Source organism: Rhinoderma darwinii, chromosome 2 (genome assembly GCF_050947455.1).
Source record: "Rhinoderma darwinii isolate aRhiDar2 chromosome 2, aRhiDar2.hap1, whole genome shotgun sequence".
In the NCBI taxonomy this organism is placed as follows: Eukaryota; Metazoa; Chordata; class Amphibia; order Anura; family Rhinodermatidae; genus Rhinoderma; species Rhinoderma darwinii.
Genome location: NC_134688.1, coordinates 23169361 through 23185191, shown reverse-complemented (window position 1 = coordinate 23185191; position 15831 = coordinate 23169361). Strand labels below are relative to the sequence as shown.

The window sequence follows — 15831 nt, the reverse complement described above, 5'->3', positions numbered from 1 at the left end:
ATTCCATGATTGACCTTGTTAAGGTCGGGGAAACGCCACAAAGGGAGGGATAACAAAACAGTGAATGTCACAGGGCTCGGAAATAATACATGGAGGAATTTTTAGCAATTAGACTGTGTCATAATAATATGACAGGAATGTCAAAATCTTCTGTGTTTCGACACACAATACTCCTGGAACGCTCCAAAAAAAAAAAAAAAAAGAGAGTCAATAATGAAGGCTTCAGTCTTTCAATTTGTGTCCACAAGAAAACCATTGTTCCCGTAAGTGTTATAAGTACCGGGTTGGCAGCGCCGGCATCTTTCAGGCTAATGCTTTCTTTAATTTGTTTTCAATCGCGAACCTATGTTTAGAATCTCGGCCGTACACGAGGAGATCATCCATATTCCCCGCCTCGGCAAGCTTGATGAATGACCAAACAATAGCCCCAGCTGCTCCTCCACTATTACTGTTCTTGGTTAGACCTCCGACTCTCTAGCAATATATAATTAGACCGAGACAGCTACCACCGATTTACCGTCATCTTCTAAAAATACCAAACCCTGCAATCAGTCGCGGCACGGGAATAACTAATATGTTGGTTTCTTCGTTTTGTGCTTATCGAAGGATTTTTGGCCGCGAATCATCACAGACACAAAGAAACTGCATTAATATTAAAGTTGACTGTCTGCTTTGGTTACTCTTAGGCACGGGTGGCAAACCTATGGAAGGGCTTCAGAATTTTTTGTTATTTCTATTTCTGTTTATCCTTTATTTAATGATGGCCTGTGCGGCACCTTCTGTTGGCAACAAACCCCCCCCCCCCCCCATACATTGTATAAATGCCATAAAGTGCTTAATCATAAGCGACGTACTTTCTTGTGCCAATCAATAGTCAACTAACACTTCCATACAGATGCCTAAAGAACAATGCTACACAGCGCTGCCACCACCATAAATTGCAACAATATATCGTACAGTGTCTAAATAGCAGTACCACATAATAAAAAATACCACCATGCAGTGCTCGAATAATACCAACAGTGGCATATACAAAGTAATCTAATAACAGTGCTTTACAATTCATGGTGGACGCAAGCCTTGGGTGCCAGGCAATCTGTGGCGCCCCCGTCAGCAGGGGCAGCTAATAAGCACTGTGTGACCACACAGGTCACACACCCCCTATGGCCGACCCTGGTTGTGTGGCACTTGTGTGCATGAGACTCCCTCCTGCTCCCAGTCGCATCTACTGCCAGTACTATGACAACCTTCATTATATACCTTAACTCTCTTTGGTAGGGGTGTACAGGTTTTGGTTGATCCGGGGCCCAAGAGTCTGAGGGGGCACCAAGGGTCCCTCTGCCCCTATGAGAAGATCTGATAGTTGAGGATTAACTTTGCATTGGGACCAGGAGTTACCTTTGCTCTCAGGGTATTCTTTTCCCCATTTACTCTAAATAGAGAGTGAGGTACAGTATATGGTGGGGGTTGTTGTTTTTGTCTTCAAAATCCTCCACCGTACACCCACAATCTAAGGGCACGTTCACACGTGGCGGAATTGCTGTTGAATTCCGCTCTGGACTGTCCGCAGTCGAATTCCCCAGCAGCCGTTTTTTTACAGTTGTTTGTATACATTTTTAGGAACCTTAGTTCAGACGTTGCGGAAAATAACTGTGCGGAAATCAGGCTGCTGTGCAGAATTTTCCCTCCGCAGCATGCTCATTACATTGTGGAGAAGCAGCGGAATTTCACTGCGGATTTCAGCCTTTGCAATGCAAAATCTGAAATCTGTGGCAAGTCCGCTGTGATATCTGCAACGTCTGAATTACCTGTCAAATATCCAAATGTTGGTGCAGTTTCGTTGCGTAATTGCCCCAAATCTGCACCAACATTTGCAGTGGAAAAACTCTGCCATGTCTGAACGTGCCCTAATAGGTTATGTTCAGAGTGAGGGTGCACGGTGTTTACAAGTTACATATACAACAAGCACTGCCATGCAACTTCACTCTTTTGGGGCCATATCATGCACCTTCATACTGAGCACACCATAAGAAAGAACTGTATATAGTGGGAGTTGTTGTTATAGACTATATTACGAGTGAGTCTATACGGCACAACAGCCACCAACATGCCCCTGCGTTCACTCTCGTTTGGTATATTGTGGGCCCTCAGAGAAGTATATGGTGGGGGTTGCTGCCCTTTAGCCTTAAATGACTGTGTGCCGTCTTGGGAGCTTAGCTATTTGTGGTCACATTAATCACATTAAAAGGGCCATCCCATTGTTTTCATTTCGTATTTTTCCAGAAGTGGACCACTAGAAGAGTAACTCAAAAATGTAGAAGGTACATTTGTACTGGAAGTAAATTATGAAGCCATCGCAATGTATCAGCCCTCATATCTACCAACAAGACAATGGGCAATGGACATTTAGTAAAACGGGTGCCCAAAAAAATGATGGTTTGGCATTGCACAACCAATTATAAAGTAGATATTATGGGCAACCCTTGGCCCCTGCTACCAACATTGCCGGGGAAGTGTTCGGCAGCAATAAAGTGGTGGGTCCTCCTTATAGGTAAGTCTTAATACTTTATGATCCATAACGTTTGGTAATCCTAAACCTGTCAGGTCCCATTAATGCTGCAATAAAAGAGTTATACAATATAAAGTATAAACCACGTAACCATCTGTAGATTTACTCACCATTGCATATACAGCGCACGTTTCTATAAAACCGGGGACATACGAAGCTGATTCTGGCTGTGCTGTAGGTCATCAGTGAGTGGGAATCTATAGACAACGTCTGTTCACAATGCTGCTCCTGACAATCCAATCCCGAACAATTTTTTTCCAAGATTGTTGATATCCGAATTACATTTTCCAAATGTCGTCTTGCATTTGAGAGCTTCTGAATCAAATACGCCGGCTTATAGAAACCTCCACTCTGCATTTGTACGGCAAAGAGCATATCGAGTTGGTTTGTGCCTGCGACCGGCTGAATGCTGATTATATACAAGTTGTCTTCTTTCTGCGTGAGAACCGCGTTCCGGAGGGTACGTCGGAAGCCGTGTAAATGAAGCCCAACAAAATCTTCAGGAGAGATATTCTCAAAACGTATAGTGACGGCATTATACAACATATCCTGAATCAACTGCTCAACATGGACGGTGACATCAACCGAAACTTGATAGCGGCCATCACTAACAGATACATTCAGATTATATTTCCCCCCATCCAGACCTCCGAGAGCAATAACCTTCCCGTCGTGATTGTTCACTTTGAACAAACTTTTCTGCTCTGACTTCAGAGTGTAGGAGAGGACATCGTAGACATCCTGATCGGTGGCATGAATCTTGCCTATTACTCCTCCTGGGAAATCGTCTTCCATGGTGACAATGTATATCTCCAGTGGGGTGGCAGAAGGTTTGTGGACACTCTCTTCAATGACTCGCACATGAACGTAGGTTTGAGAGGTCATGGGTGGTTTACCGGAGTCTTTCGCCTGTTTTGAGGAGACAAAAAGAAAATAGATTTTTTTTAAAACCGTGGACCATAGATAAAATTCTATTCTCATATGCTATAGTCATAAAGGATCTTTCCAACAACATAGATCTCGGTATACCTGTATGTTGAGGAGATGTTCATTTGCGATTGTGTGTTGAAAAACAACATCAGAACGTAAGACTCCCGACTGGTCCAGTAAAAACTTGCCACCTTCATTTCCACTTATTATGGTGAATGTAAATGGTGGTCCATTGTGGTATGAGTCTTTGTCGGTGACTACTAGCTGGAGAATACTTGTACCGGTAGGTTTGTTCTCCTAGAAGATAAATTCAACAATTATGTAAAAATGTATATAGCATGATGTTAAAAAAAAAACTTTATCTAAAAAGTTATCTAAGAGTTTGGTCTTATTTTTCTAAGTTAGAGTCCACAAAGAATTTGTCCACCTGAATAGTTTTTATCCCGTTCTATCAACTCGTTTAGATATATATATATATATATGGTGGTTTGTTTTTTTAATGACCTGGGCATCCATTCTCTTGGTCTGCACAGACGTATTGGCCTAGTTGAAGGTCCTGTAAACTCAACAATTTTTTAGTTCCTGAAGCAGAAGAATTTCCAGGGAATGATGTGGAAATGTTCCAAAGTTACAGCCTCAATCAATGCAAAATACCTCTCCTCCATGAGAAATAAACCTGCCACCTAGTGCCACCTATAGGTGAATACCCTGTAAATCAATACCTGACCCTTTATAGAGCCTTGAAACATGACAGAAACTGTTTCAGAGTTGTTGCTCCTCATCAGTACAAAGTATGGTTCTGGTTGGCTGAGTGAGATGACTTTGAACCAGCTCTTGGTAGGTACAGAGATCCAGCAAGTGGGGAGTCTTAAAGGGGTTATCCAGTCATGAGAAATTGGGGGCCTGAGGATGGCATCCCTACCAAACAGCTGTTTTAAAGTGTCCGCGGCCTGAGGATAGGCCATCAATTTCTTATGACTGAAAAACCCCTTTTAAGGGCAATGCTCCATGGGAAAATTATGCAAAACAGCTCTCCTCCAGAAGTAAGAAAACTGTCTCTGTAGTGCCACCTATAGGTGACTATAGAATCTGTGAACTCTGTTAACTCCTTTAAAGGGGCGTTCCTCTGTCACCTAGGTCATCTGTCTAGAACCAATATGGCAAACCCCGATATGGGAGAATGACAGTACATTTTGTACATAGCTACGCTGTGGGATCCATATTAGAATTCCCTAATTCCCATTAATTTCAGTAGAGCAGTGACTGGGCATGGGTCATCACTCCAGGCAAGGGGCTTATTTTTCCATGACATTACTGTGGTTCCCAGCAGCTTGGCTCCCAACCGTGTGAATCTAATAACGTCTCTGCTTGACATGCCTAAAAGCCTTTTTAACCCCTTCCCGCTCCTTGACGTACTATTACGTCATGGCAGCTGTATCGTTCGCGCTCCATGACGTAATAGTACGTCACGGGAGTAACGGCCGTTTCGGCCGTCCTCCCGACACATACAGGAGCTGTGACGCTGCTGTCTTGTTCAGCAGCTGTCACAGCTCCTACAGCGGGGACCGATCGCTGTGTCCCCGCTGATTAACCCCTTAAAAGCCGCGTTCTATAGAGATCGCGGCTTTTTAGGGGTTAAGCTGCCATCGCCGGCCTGCTACGCGATAGCGGCCGGCGATGGTGACTATGGCAACCGGACACCAAACAATGGCGTCCGGCTATGCCATAGACGGAAGCCTAGTGGGTCCTGACGAACGCATGTAGTGCAGTGTATTAGAATAGCGATCAGGGCCTCCTGCCCTCAAGTCCCCTAGTGGGACAAAGTAATAAAGTTAAAAAAAAGTTAAAAAAAGTTGTGTAAAAATAAGAAAATAAAAGATTTAAAAGTAATAAAAGTAAAAATCCCCCTTTTTCCCTTATCAGTCCTTTATTATTAATAAAAATATATAAACAAACAAATAAACTATACATAATTGGTATCGCCGCGTCCGTAACGGCCTGAACTACAAAAGTATTTCGTTATTTATCCCGCACGGTGAACGCCGTAAAATAAAATAATAATAAACCGTACCACAATGACAATTCTTTGGTCACTTCACCTCCCAAAAAATGGAATAAAAAGAGATCAAAAAGTCGCATGTACCGAAAAATGGTACTGATCGAAACTACAGTTCGTTACGCAAAAAATAAGTCCTCGCACGGCTTTATTGATTGAAAAATAAAAACTTTATGGCTCTTAGAATAAGGCAACACAAAAAGTGAATGATTGTTTACAAAACTTATTTTATTGTGCAAACGCCATAAGACATAAAAAAAAACTATAAACATAGGGTATCGCCGTAATCGTATCGCCACGCAGAATAAAGTGAATATGTCATTTATAGCGCACGGTGAACGCAGTAAAAAAAAAAGAATAAAAAAACAATAGTAGAATTGCTGTTTATTAGTCACCACGCCACCTAAAAATAGAATAAAAACTGATCAAAAAGCCGCATGCACCCCAAGAAAACTACAATGGATTCCTCAAGGGGTCTAGTTTCCAAAATGGGATCACTTTTGGGGGGTTCCCAATGTTTTGGCACCACAAGACCTCTTCAAACCGGACATGGTGCCTAATAAAAAAGAGGCTTCAAAATCCACTAGATGCTCCTTTGCTTCGGAGGCCGGTGCTTCAGTCCATTACCGCCCGAGGGCCACATGTGGGATATTTCTCTACACTGCAGAATCTGGGCAATACGTATTAAGTTGCGTTTTTTATCTGGTAAATCCTTTTGTGTTATAAAAAAAATGGTATAAAGAGGATTTTCTGACCAATAAAAAATGTCAATTTCACCTCTACTTTGCTCTAAATTTCTGTGAAACACCGAAAGGGTTCATAAACTTTCTAAATGCTGTTGTGAATACTTTGAGGGGTCTAGTTTCTAAAATGGGGTATTTGATAGGGGTTTCTAATATATGGGCCCCTCAAAGCAACTTCAGAACTGAACTGGAACCTAAAAAAATAAATAAATGAGGCAATACTTCGCTTCTTACATTATACTGATAATGAGCCGTGCCCACCCCGAGATTACCCCAGTTTTGACCGTTTGTATAAACGGAGACCCCTATTAGACCGTTCCAGTGCCCGGTTTTCCCAAGCATACACCCCCGAGAAGTGTATTTCTATTGATGAGTCCCTGGTACATTTTAAAGGGAGGGTTCATTTCTGCGAATACCTGACGGGTAAGAGGGCAAGGTATGGCGTGAAGATGTATAAGCTGTGAGAGTGCATCAGGGTATACCTACAGGTTTAGGATATATGAAGGAAAGGCCACCCCCAAACCAGACTGCATCCTGGACTACAATAGGTACATGGGAGGGGTGGACTTGTAAGATCAAGCCCTGAAGCCCTACAGCGCCATGCGGTGTGGTATAAGAAGCTGGCCGGGCACATCATACAGATGGCATTGTACAATGCGTACGTGCTACATCGATGTACAGGGCAGACGGGAACTTTCCTGGAATTTCAAGAGGTGATTATCAAGAACCTAATCTTTAGGGACCAAGAAGGGGGGGCACCCAGTACTTCTGGAAGCGAGGCCACACGCATCGTACCAGGGCAACACTTTCCAGGAGAAGTTCCCCAAACTGGCAAGAAGGGAAAAAGTCAAAAGAGGTGCAAAGTCTACTATAAGAGGGCGATAAGGGATGACACAATATATCAATGTGACACGTGTCCCGAAAAACCAGAGCTCTGTATGAAAGTGTTTTAAAATTTATCATACATCCCTTGGTTTATAATTTACCCTGATGCACTCCGCACAGCTTACCCCCCTCATCTTTCCCCTCTGAGCCCTGCTGTGTGTCCAGGCAGCTGATAACAGCCACATGTAGGGTATTGCCATACCCGGGAGAACCCACATTACAGTTTATGGGGTGTAGGTCTCCGGTCAAAATGCTCACTACACCTCTAGATGAATGCCTTAAGGGTGTAGTTTTTAAAACGGGGTCACTTCTTGCGGGTTTCAACTGTACTGGTACCTCAGGGGCTTCTGCATACATGACTTCGCACTAGAAAATCCCCAGTAGGCCAAATGGTGGTCCTTTCCTTCTGAGCCCTCCCATGGGCCCAAACGGCAGTTTATCACAACAAATGGGGTATTGCGGCACTCAGAACAAATTGCGCAACAGAATGGGGTATTTTGTTTCTTGTGAAAATAAGAAATTTTCAGCCAAAACTACATATTATTTGAAAAAAATAATTTTGTTTTCATTCCCAGCCCAATTCAAATAAGTTCTGTTGAAAAAACTATGGTGTCAAAATGGTCACAACACCCATAAATGAATTCCTTGAGGGGTGTAGTTTCCAAAATGGGGTCATTTGTGGTGGGTTTCTATTGCTTTGATACCTCTGGGGCTCTGCAAATGTGACATGGCACCCGAAAACCAATCCAGCAAAATCTGTACTCCAAAGAACACACAGCGCTCCTTCCCTTCTGAGCCCTCCCATGGGCCCAAACGGCAGTTTATCACCACAAATGGGGTATTGCCGCACTCAGGACAAATTGGGCAACAAAATGGAGTATTTTATTTCTTGTGAAAATAAGAATTTTTGAGCTAAAATGACATATTATTGGAAAAAATATATTTTTTTTTAATTCCCAGCCCAATTCAAATAAGTTCTGTGAAGAAACTATGGAGTCTAAATGGTCAAATTACCCATAAATGAATTCCTTGAGGGGTGTAGTTTCCAAAATGGGGTCACTTCTGGTGGGTTTCCATTGCTTTGATACCTCTGGGGCTCTGCAAATGCGACATGGCACCCGAAAACCAAACCAGCAAAATCTGTACTCCAAAGAACACACAGCGCTCCTTCCCTTCGGAGGCCTCCCATGGGCCCAAACGGCAGTTTATTGCCACAAATGGGGTATTGATGCACTCAGGAGAAATTGGGAAACAAAATTGAGTATTTTGTTCCCTGTGAAAATAAGAAATTTTGGTAAAAAATTACATCTTATTGGAAAAAATGTCATTTTTTTAATGTCACAGCCCAATTGAAATAGGTGCTGTGAAAAAACTGTGTGGTCAAAATACTAACAACAACCATAAATGAATTCCTTGAGGGGTGTAGTTTCCAAAATGGGGTCACTTTTGGTGGGTTTCCATTGCTTTGATACCTCTGAGGCTCTGCAAATGCGACATGGCACCCGAAAACCAATCCAACAAAATCTGGACTCCAACAAACATATAGCGCTCCTTTCCTTCTGAGCCCTCCCATGGGCCCAAACGGCAGTTTATCACCACAAATGGGGTATTGCCACACTAAGGACAAATTGGGCAACAAAATGGGGTATTTTGTTTCCTGTGAAACTAAGAAATTTTGATCACAAATGACATTTTATTGGAAAAAATGACATTTTTTTCATTTCAGAGCCCAATTCAAATACGTGCTGTGAAAAAAACTGTGCGGTCAAAATGGTAACAACAACTCTAAATGAATTCCTTGAGGGGTGTAGTTTCCAAAATGGGGTCACTATTGGGGGATTCCTACTGTTTTGGCACCTCAACACCTCTTCAAACCTGGCATGCTGCCTAAAATATATTCTAATAAAAAAGAGGACTCAAAATGCACAAGGTGCTTCTTTGCTTTTAGGGCTTGTGTTTTAGTCCACGAGCGCAGTAGGGCCACATGTGGGACATTTCTAAAAACTGCAGAATCTGGACAATACATATTTAGTAGTGTTTTTCTGGTAAAACCTTCTGTGTTACAGAAAAAAAAATGAATAAAATTGAAATTCAGCAAGAAAAATGAAATTTGCAAATTTCACCTCCACTTTGCTTTAATTCCTGTGAAATGCCTGAAGGGTTAAAAAACTTTCTAACTGCTGTTTTGAATACTTTGAGGGGACTAGTTTTTAAAATGGGGTGTTTTATCTGGGTTTCTAATACATAGGCCCCACAAAGCCACTTCAGAACTCAAGAGGTACCTTAAAAAAAAGGCTTTTGAAATTTTCTTAAAAATATGAGAAATTGCTGTTTATGTTCTAAGCCTTGTAACGCCCAAGAAAAATAAAAGAATGTTCAAAAAACGATGCCAATCTAAAGTAGACATATGGGAAATGTGAACTAGTAACTATTTTGGGTGGTATAACCGTCTGTTTTACAAGCAGATGCATTTAAATTCTGAAAAATGCAATTTTTTCAAAATTTTCTCTAAATTTTGCAATTTTTCACCAATAAACACTGAATATATCGACCAAATTTTACCACGAACATGAAGCCCAATGTGTCACGAGAAAACAATCTCAGAATCGCTTGGATAGGTTTAAGCTTTCCGACGTTATTACCACATAAAGTGAAATATGTCAGATTTGAAAAATGGGCTCTGAGCCTTAAGGCCAAAACTAGGCTGCGTCCTTAAGGGGTTAAAGAAAACCCTAAAAGAGTGTGTTGATGCTTCCACTGAGGGTTAAAATAAATCAAGTTGGCCATACACGTCAGATAACGTTCACCAAAAATGGAATGAGCCCAGCTCTCCACCAACATGTCCAATTGGGCAAAACAAATGTAGAAATCCCACATGCCCGATTCCTTGTTCCCCTGGGAGGAGTCTAGCAGTGACTTATCCAAATCTACTTTTTGTACAAAAATGAAAGCATGGCCGTTCCGATCATATTGGTGATGGAGGTGTCGGAGGAGATAACTGTGAACCTACCACATATTGTGATGACCATGCACCTTGTATTGCCATTGACTTCAAGGATGCCCATTTGTCTTGATGGACCTTTTAATAAAGTACAACCCATGAGTCACTGGTTTGGCTCCAAATTTTTGGGCCAAACCCGGAGCGTATCGCGTTCATAGTCATTCCATTACTTATAGATGTATTAGATAGTATTGGCCAAAATAAGTCATCGTGAGAGCCCAAACATCTTGCCCAACCCTTGTGCAGAATGCCATGCTGGTAGCTCAAATAAACATTTATCAGATGACAACAGTTTGCTTTTGCCGTTCACCATGGAATTACAATGAGATTCTTATGTTCATATATTCAAATTTTTATAGAAAAATCCATCAATCAATATCCGAGGATTTGCGGCGTTGCTTTTCTACTTTGCATAAGCCGGGCTCATTCATTAGAGTCCAGTAATGGAGTTCTCGACTAAGGACCCACAGAAATGATTCATAAGGCGCAAGTCACATTTAATCCCCGGTCAAGTGATTAGGCGATCCCGCAGCTTGTTTACAAGGCTAACCTGGCCGCGACCTGCATTATATATTAACCATCTTCTGCTCAGCTTCACATACGCCGGGCAAAGTGGATAACTCTCGGCAGCGTGTTCGAAAAATGACTAATGGATAGATGAGACCTTCATTACTGATCTATATCAGCTATATCAAGAAGGAAGAATGTGACCGAGGCTTCTAATCCCAATGCGTACACAATATTTTATTGTCAATGGGCCTGTCCAAAATTAGAATACAGTCGTTTTTTTTCCAGAAAAGGCTCCACTCTTGTCCATAGGTTGCAGCTGGTATTGCAGCTCAAGTAAATTGGGATGAGCTGCAATACCAGACCCAGCCTATGGACAGGAGAGGCGCTGTTTCTAAAAAAAACAAAAAAAAACAGACCGTTTTTCTAATTTCATATAACCCCTTTAAAGTATGTTTGGACGAGCAGAGTCTCTTACTATAGACAACCCCCTTTTAAATGGGAGCCACTGATTTTGCTTGGAAAGTTTTGGCCAGCCAGACATTTTGCCTGTATCGGCTGCTGCAGGGAAAATGTAATATTTTAAAACGGTCATTTAGATGAATCGTCATCCGTGTAATACATGAACAGAGTCCACCAGAGCGTTAGTCGCTCTTATACTCACACCCCTCTCTATGATGTCCATGTGCCCTATTAGGAAGTATGGACAGGGATTGTTTTCATAGATAACCCCTTTAATCAGTGATTCGATACAGATAAGAGTTCTATGTTGGGTATTTTAATGCAGAGATTTCTTACTCTATGTTACATATTTACCCGCCGAATATTACGACTAATGCATTTGCAGTTGTAGTGGATAGACAAACTAGGATTTAACGAGAATCTGTCCCCTTTCCTGACATGACTGTTCGTAATTAATTGTATTCCCCATAAAATAACAATTCTAGAACTTTACGTTGTCCCGTTCCTCTGTTATTCCTCCTAGACATTTATGAACAAATTAGAAACTGGGTGTTACTAGTAGGGGATGTGTCCCTACACAGACTGACACTGTCCAATCAGTGATGACAGAGTGAGACTATGTAGGGACACGCCCCTATGACAAGGGGAATGGTAACAGCCAGTTGTCAATTTCTTCATACATTTCCAGGAAGAATAACAGAGGAATGGTACAATACAAAAAGTATGTTCCAGGACAGGTGACAGTTAGGCTGGGTTCACACGACCATGTTACGTCCATAATGGACGGACGTATTTCGGCCGCAAGTCCCGGACCGAACACAGTGCAGGGAGCCGGGCTCCTAGCATCATAGTTATGTACGACACTAGGAGTCCCTGCCTCGCTGCAGGACAACTGTCCCGTACTGAAAACATGTTTTCAGTACGGGACAGTAGTTCCACGGAGAGGCAGGGACTCCTAGCGCCGTACATAACTATGATGCTAGAAGCCCGGCTCCCTGCACTGTGTTCGGTCCGGGACTTCCGGCCAAAATACGTTCCATCCATTACGGACGTAATGTGCTCGTGTGAACCCAGCCTTACACTTTAAATGACTGCTGATGAGCTGCAATACCAGACACAGCCCATGGACAAGAGTGGCGCTGTTTCTGAGAAAAAAAGACCATTTATTCTAGAATCATACAACTCATTTAAAATGTATTATCATTTCTTTAGTACAGAATAAATGAGACCTGAAAGCAGCTGGAATATCAAATGTTCAGAATATAAGAAAAACACCTTTATAAAACATGCTTGTGATGGTAGAAACCCCTCCTGAGACAGCCCAAAATGCTTATCGACTGCGGAATAATAGGCTGAACTAGATAAACTTTAAAGAGGTTTGTCCCGGTTTGGGGCTGTTTTTTACTGATGACCTGTCTACAGGATAGGTCATCAGTATACGATCGGTGGGGGTCCGACACCGATCAAATGTACTGGCTGCCTCTGGGCATCGGATGTTATGCAGTGGTCGGTGCCGGAAACAGAAGGCTCCGTACACTGTTTAGCAGCCGAAACAGCTGATTGGTGCGGGATCTGGGAGTTGGACCTCCACCGATCATATACTGATGACCTATCTGCAGATAGGTCATCATTTTAAAAAACAGCCCTGAACCTGGACAACCCCTTTAACCCTTGTTAACAGCAGTGGGTTCCAACTTTCGGCTCTCCGGCTGTTGTGAAACTACAACTCCCAGCATGCCCTCATAGTATGTAGCTGTCAGAGAATGCTGGGGGTTCGAGTTTCACAACAGCTAGAGAGCTACAGGTTGGAGACCACTGCTATGCAGAATTTGCTACTATCACTTTATTCAACGGAGCATTGTCATTTCTTATCTCTGAGTATATTGCATTTTTGTGCCAGAAAAAACTGCTGGACTATTAGAATTTCTGGATTATCAGATGCTGGATTAAAGTAATTTTCAGCAATTTCTTTGAGCTACAAAACCTATTTGCCCAGGATATCATTCAACGAATAGCCCTTACTAATAAAGGGTGGAATTTCGGCAGATGGATGTATTTTTAGGGAATTGCTGATATTCGAATGCCGAATATCTGCTATAAAGTGGCTCTTGGGTGGAGTTTCACTTTAATATTCATCGTTGTGTCACTGCAGTTTACCTGTATGACGGCGCTGTAGTTGGCAGGTGTAAATTGGGGGCTGTTATCATTGACATCTGAAATATCGATATTTACTGTCACGGTGGATGAGAGAGGTGGGGAACCACTATCTCTGGCTTGAACCAACAGTGAGTAACCAGACACCTAGAAAGCAACAAATTAAGGCAAAGTTAAGAGAGTAAAATACTTATGGAAATGGGATGATGACAGCAGCAGGAGGGGAGTGAGCTGATGGTGTAGGAGGCAGTGACCTGTCTACTCAAGTGGTTATATTAGTGAGGACAGTTGTGCATGCGATGGGGCAGTGTCATGAAATGAGCAAGGATAAAACACTTGAGACAATGAGATGATGGGAATTATGACAGCAGCAGGAGAGGAGTTTGCTTATGTTGTGGGAGACAGTGACCTGTCTACTAATGATAATATTAACCAGGCTATTCGATTTTAGTCTACAGAAACTACAAATCCACTGTTCGGGTAAACATAGGGTGAACTATAGGACCAGTCTGACAGCCATTTAGACCATATAAATACACACACACATGATTAGACGAGTGTGCTGATTTTGTCAGAGGCAGTGACCTGTCCACTTATTTGACTATAATAGTGAAGACGGTATGTTACAGGACATGTATCATGAAATGGGACAGGGAAAGAACATCCTTTAGCCAGTCAGATCATAGCAATGGTAACAGCAGCAGGAGATGAATGTGCTTATCCTGTGGGAGGCAGTAACTAGTCTACTCATGTAACTGTGTCACTGAGAACAGGGCTGTATGAAACAGGACTAGTACCATGAAGTGGGTTGAGATAGAACATTATGTAGCCAATCAGATCATGGAAATAGTGACAGCACCAAGAGAGGAGTATGCTGATCTTGTGGGAGGCAGTGACCTGTCCAGTCATGTGGTTATGTTAGTAAGGACTGTACTGTATGTTATAGGGACAGTTTTAGGACTTGACTAGGGATAACCTTAGGATTCAACCGATGCTTCTCTATCTGTTGTGAATCTACAATTTCCAGAATGTCATGAAAGATTAAGGGGATAACAGCAGCTGGAGAGGAGTGTGTTGATCTTGTGGGAGACAGTGACCTGTCCACTCCTGATTATTTATGTTAGCAGGGTCATAAGTATAGGGGTTGCAGAAGTAGGGTATACTAATGCTATATATGGCATATAATATTTAGGGGGCCCTGTTGCAGGGTTTGCATATGACCCGGAGGCTTCAAGTTATGCCTCCCCTATAGGTATATGAATAACTGTAAAATATTACATATTATCCTGATCACAGAACTTCTATACAAAGCTGGATGCAGGTTCAATTGTTCAGAGCAGCAGCATTATTTACAGGTTGGCCGGGAAATACACTGTGACCCCGGGGACCTCGTGGGAATGTATGATGATTTCTCAGTGTGAAGAGTCATTCTCATCAATTTCCAGGGGACCGGTCACTTCGCACAAGATTTCCTTTAGTAACGGCCTTATAGTAATTCAATTTTGGTGTACGAAATATGTCCTTATAAGACATCACAGTTACTTGTATCTAAATCCTCAGACTGTTATTAAGATTTTGTGGAATATTTACCTGTTCTATGGAATTTTGGGGAATTATTTACAAATAAAAACTTAAGAGATTTTAAAGGGGTATTCAAATTTCAGCAATTCAAGTTTATTCCATGTATAATAAAAATCTATGCAAGTTTCTAATATACTTAGTATATATTAATTCCTCATGGTTTCCAAGATCTCTGCTTGCGGTCAGTGAATGGGACCCTTACATGTTAACGTTCAGCGGCTAAAAATCCGTCCTGGTCATGTATTGACCACAACCTCTGGAGGTAAATGAAAAAGGTTCCCATCCAATGACAGGAAGCAGAGATCTTGGAAACTATGAGAAAAGTTGCATAAACTTTAATTCTACAAGGAATAAGCTTTATTTGTTATAGTCAGAATACCCCAATTGGCTTATGTCACGGGACCTGTTTGTGTCCCATAGAAGCTGTAATGGTTCAAGATAAAAAAAAATTCACTTTACCAGCTCCCGGTCAAGTTTATCCTTCACTTTAATCAGTCCTATGACTGGATCGACCATGAATTGTTTCTCCTGGTCACCGTTAACGATAGCAAAACTAATATGTCCATTTGATGGGCTGTCCAGATCTTCAGCAAAAACCTTAGATTGAAAATTAGAAAATGATTAATAATAATAATAATAATAATAAAAATAATACTACGGATTTACATAGGACTGCAGGTGAATGGGTTTTATGCAAATAAATCTTAAAGGGTAGTAAATGAATGTCATATTTTTTGTAAAATAAAAAGTTATACAATTTTACAATATACTTTCTGTATTAATTTATCACGCTTTTCAAGATCTCTGCTTGTTGTTATTCAGTAGGAACATTCATTGTTTACTTTCAGTGGATAGAATTCTGTCCATGGTCATGTGATGGACACACAGGTGCTGGGATCGTTACAGTTACAATATGTGTATCAGAGCTGTGTCTTCTAACGAT

The 15831-nt window shown here is 41.7% G+C and overlaps 1 protein-coding gene across 6 annotated transcripts in view; it reads right to left on the bottom strand.

Moving 5' to 3' along the window:
• The window catches only part of FAT3 (FAT atypical cadherin 3), a 542685-nt gene that overhangs the window by 37834 nt on the left and 489020 nt on the right, over positions 1–15831 (bottom strand). For all 6 annotated transcript variants that reach the window (XM_075851466.1, XM_075851461.1, XM_075851464.1 and 3 more), the window contains 4 exons: positions 15348–15485; positions 13311–13454; positions 3599–3796; positions 2680–3478 (listed from right to left, as the gene is read on the bottom strand). In XM_075851466.1, the coding sequence (XP_075707581.1) occupies positions 2680–3478; positions 3599–3796; positions 13311–13454; positions 15348–15485 (1279 nt within the window). The remainder of the gene's footprint in view (positions 1–2679; positions 3479–3598; positions 3797–13310; positions 13455–15347; positions 15486–15831) is intronic.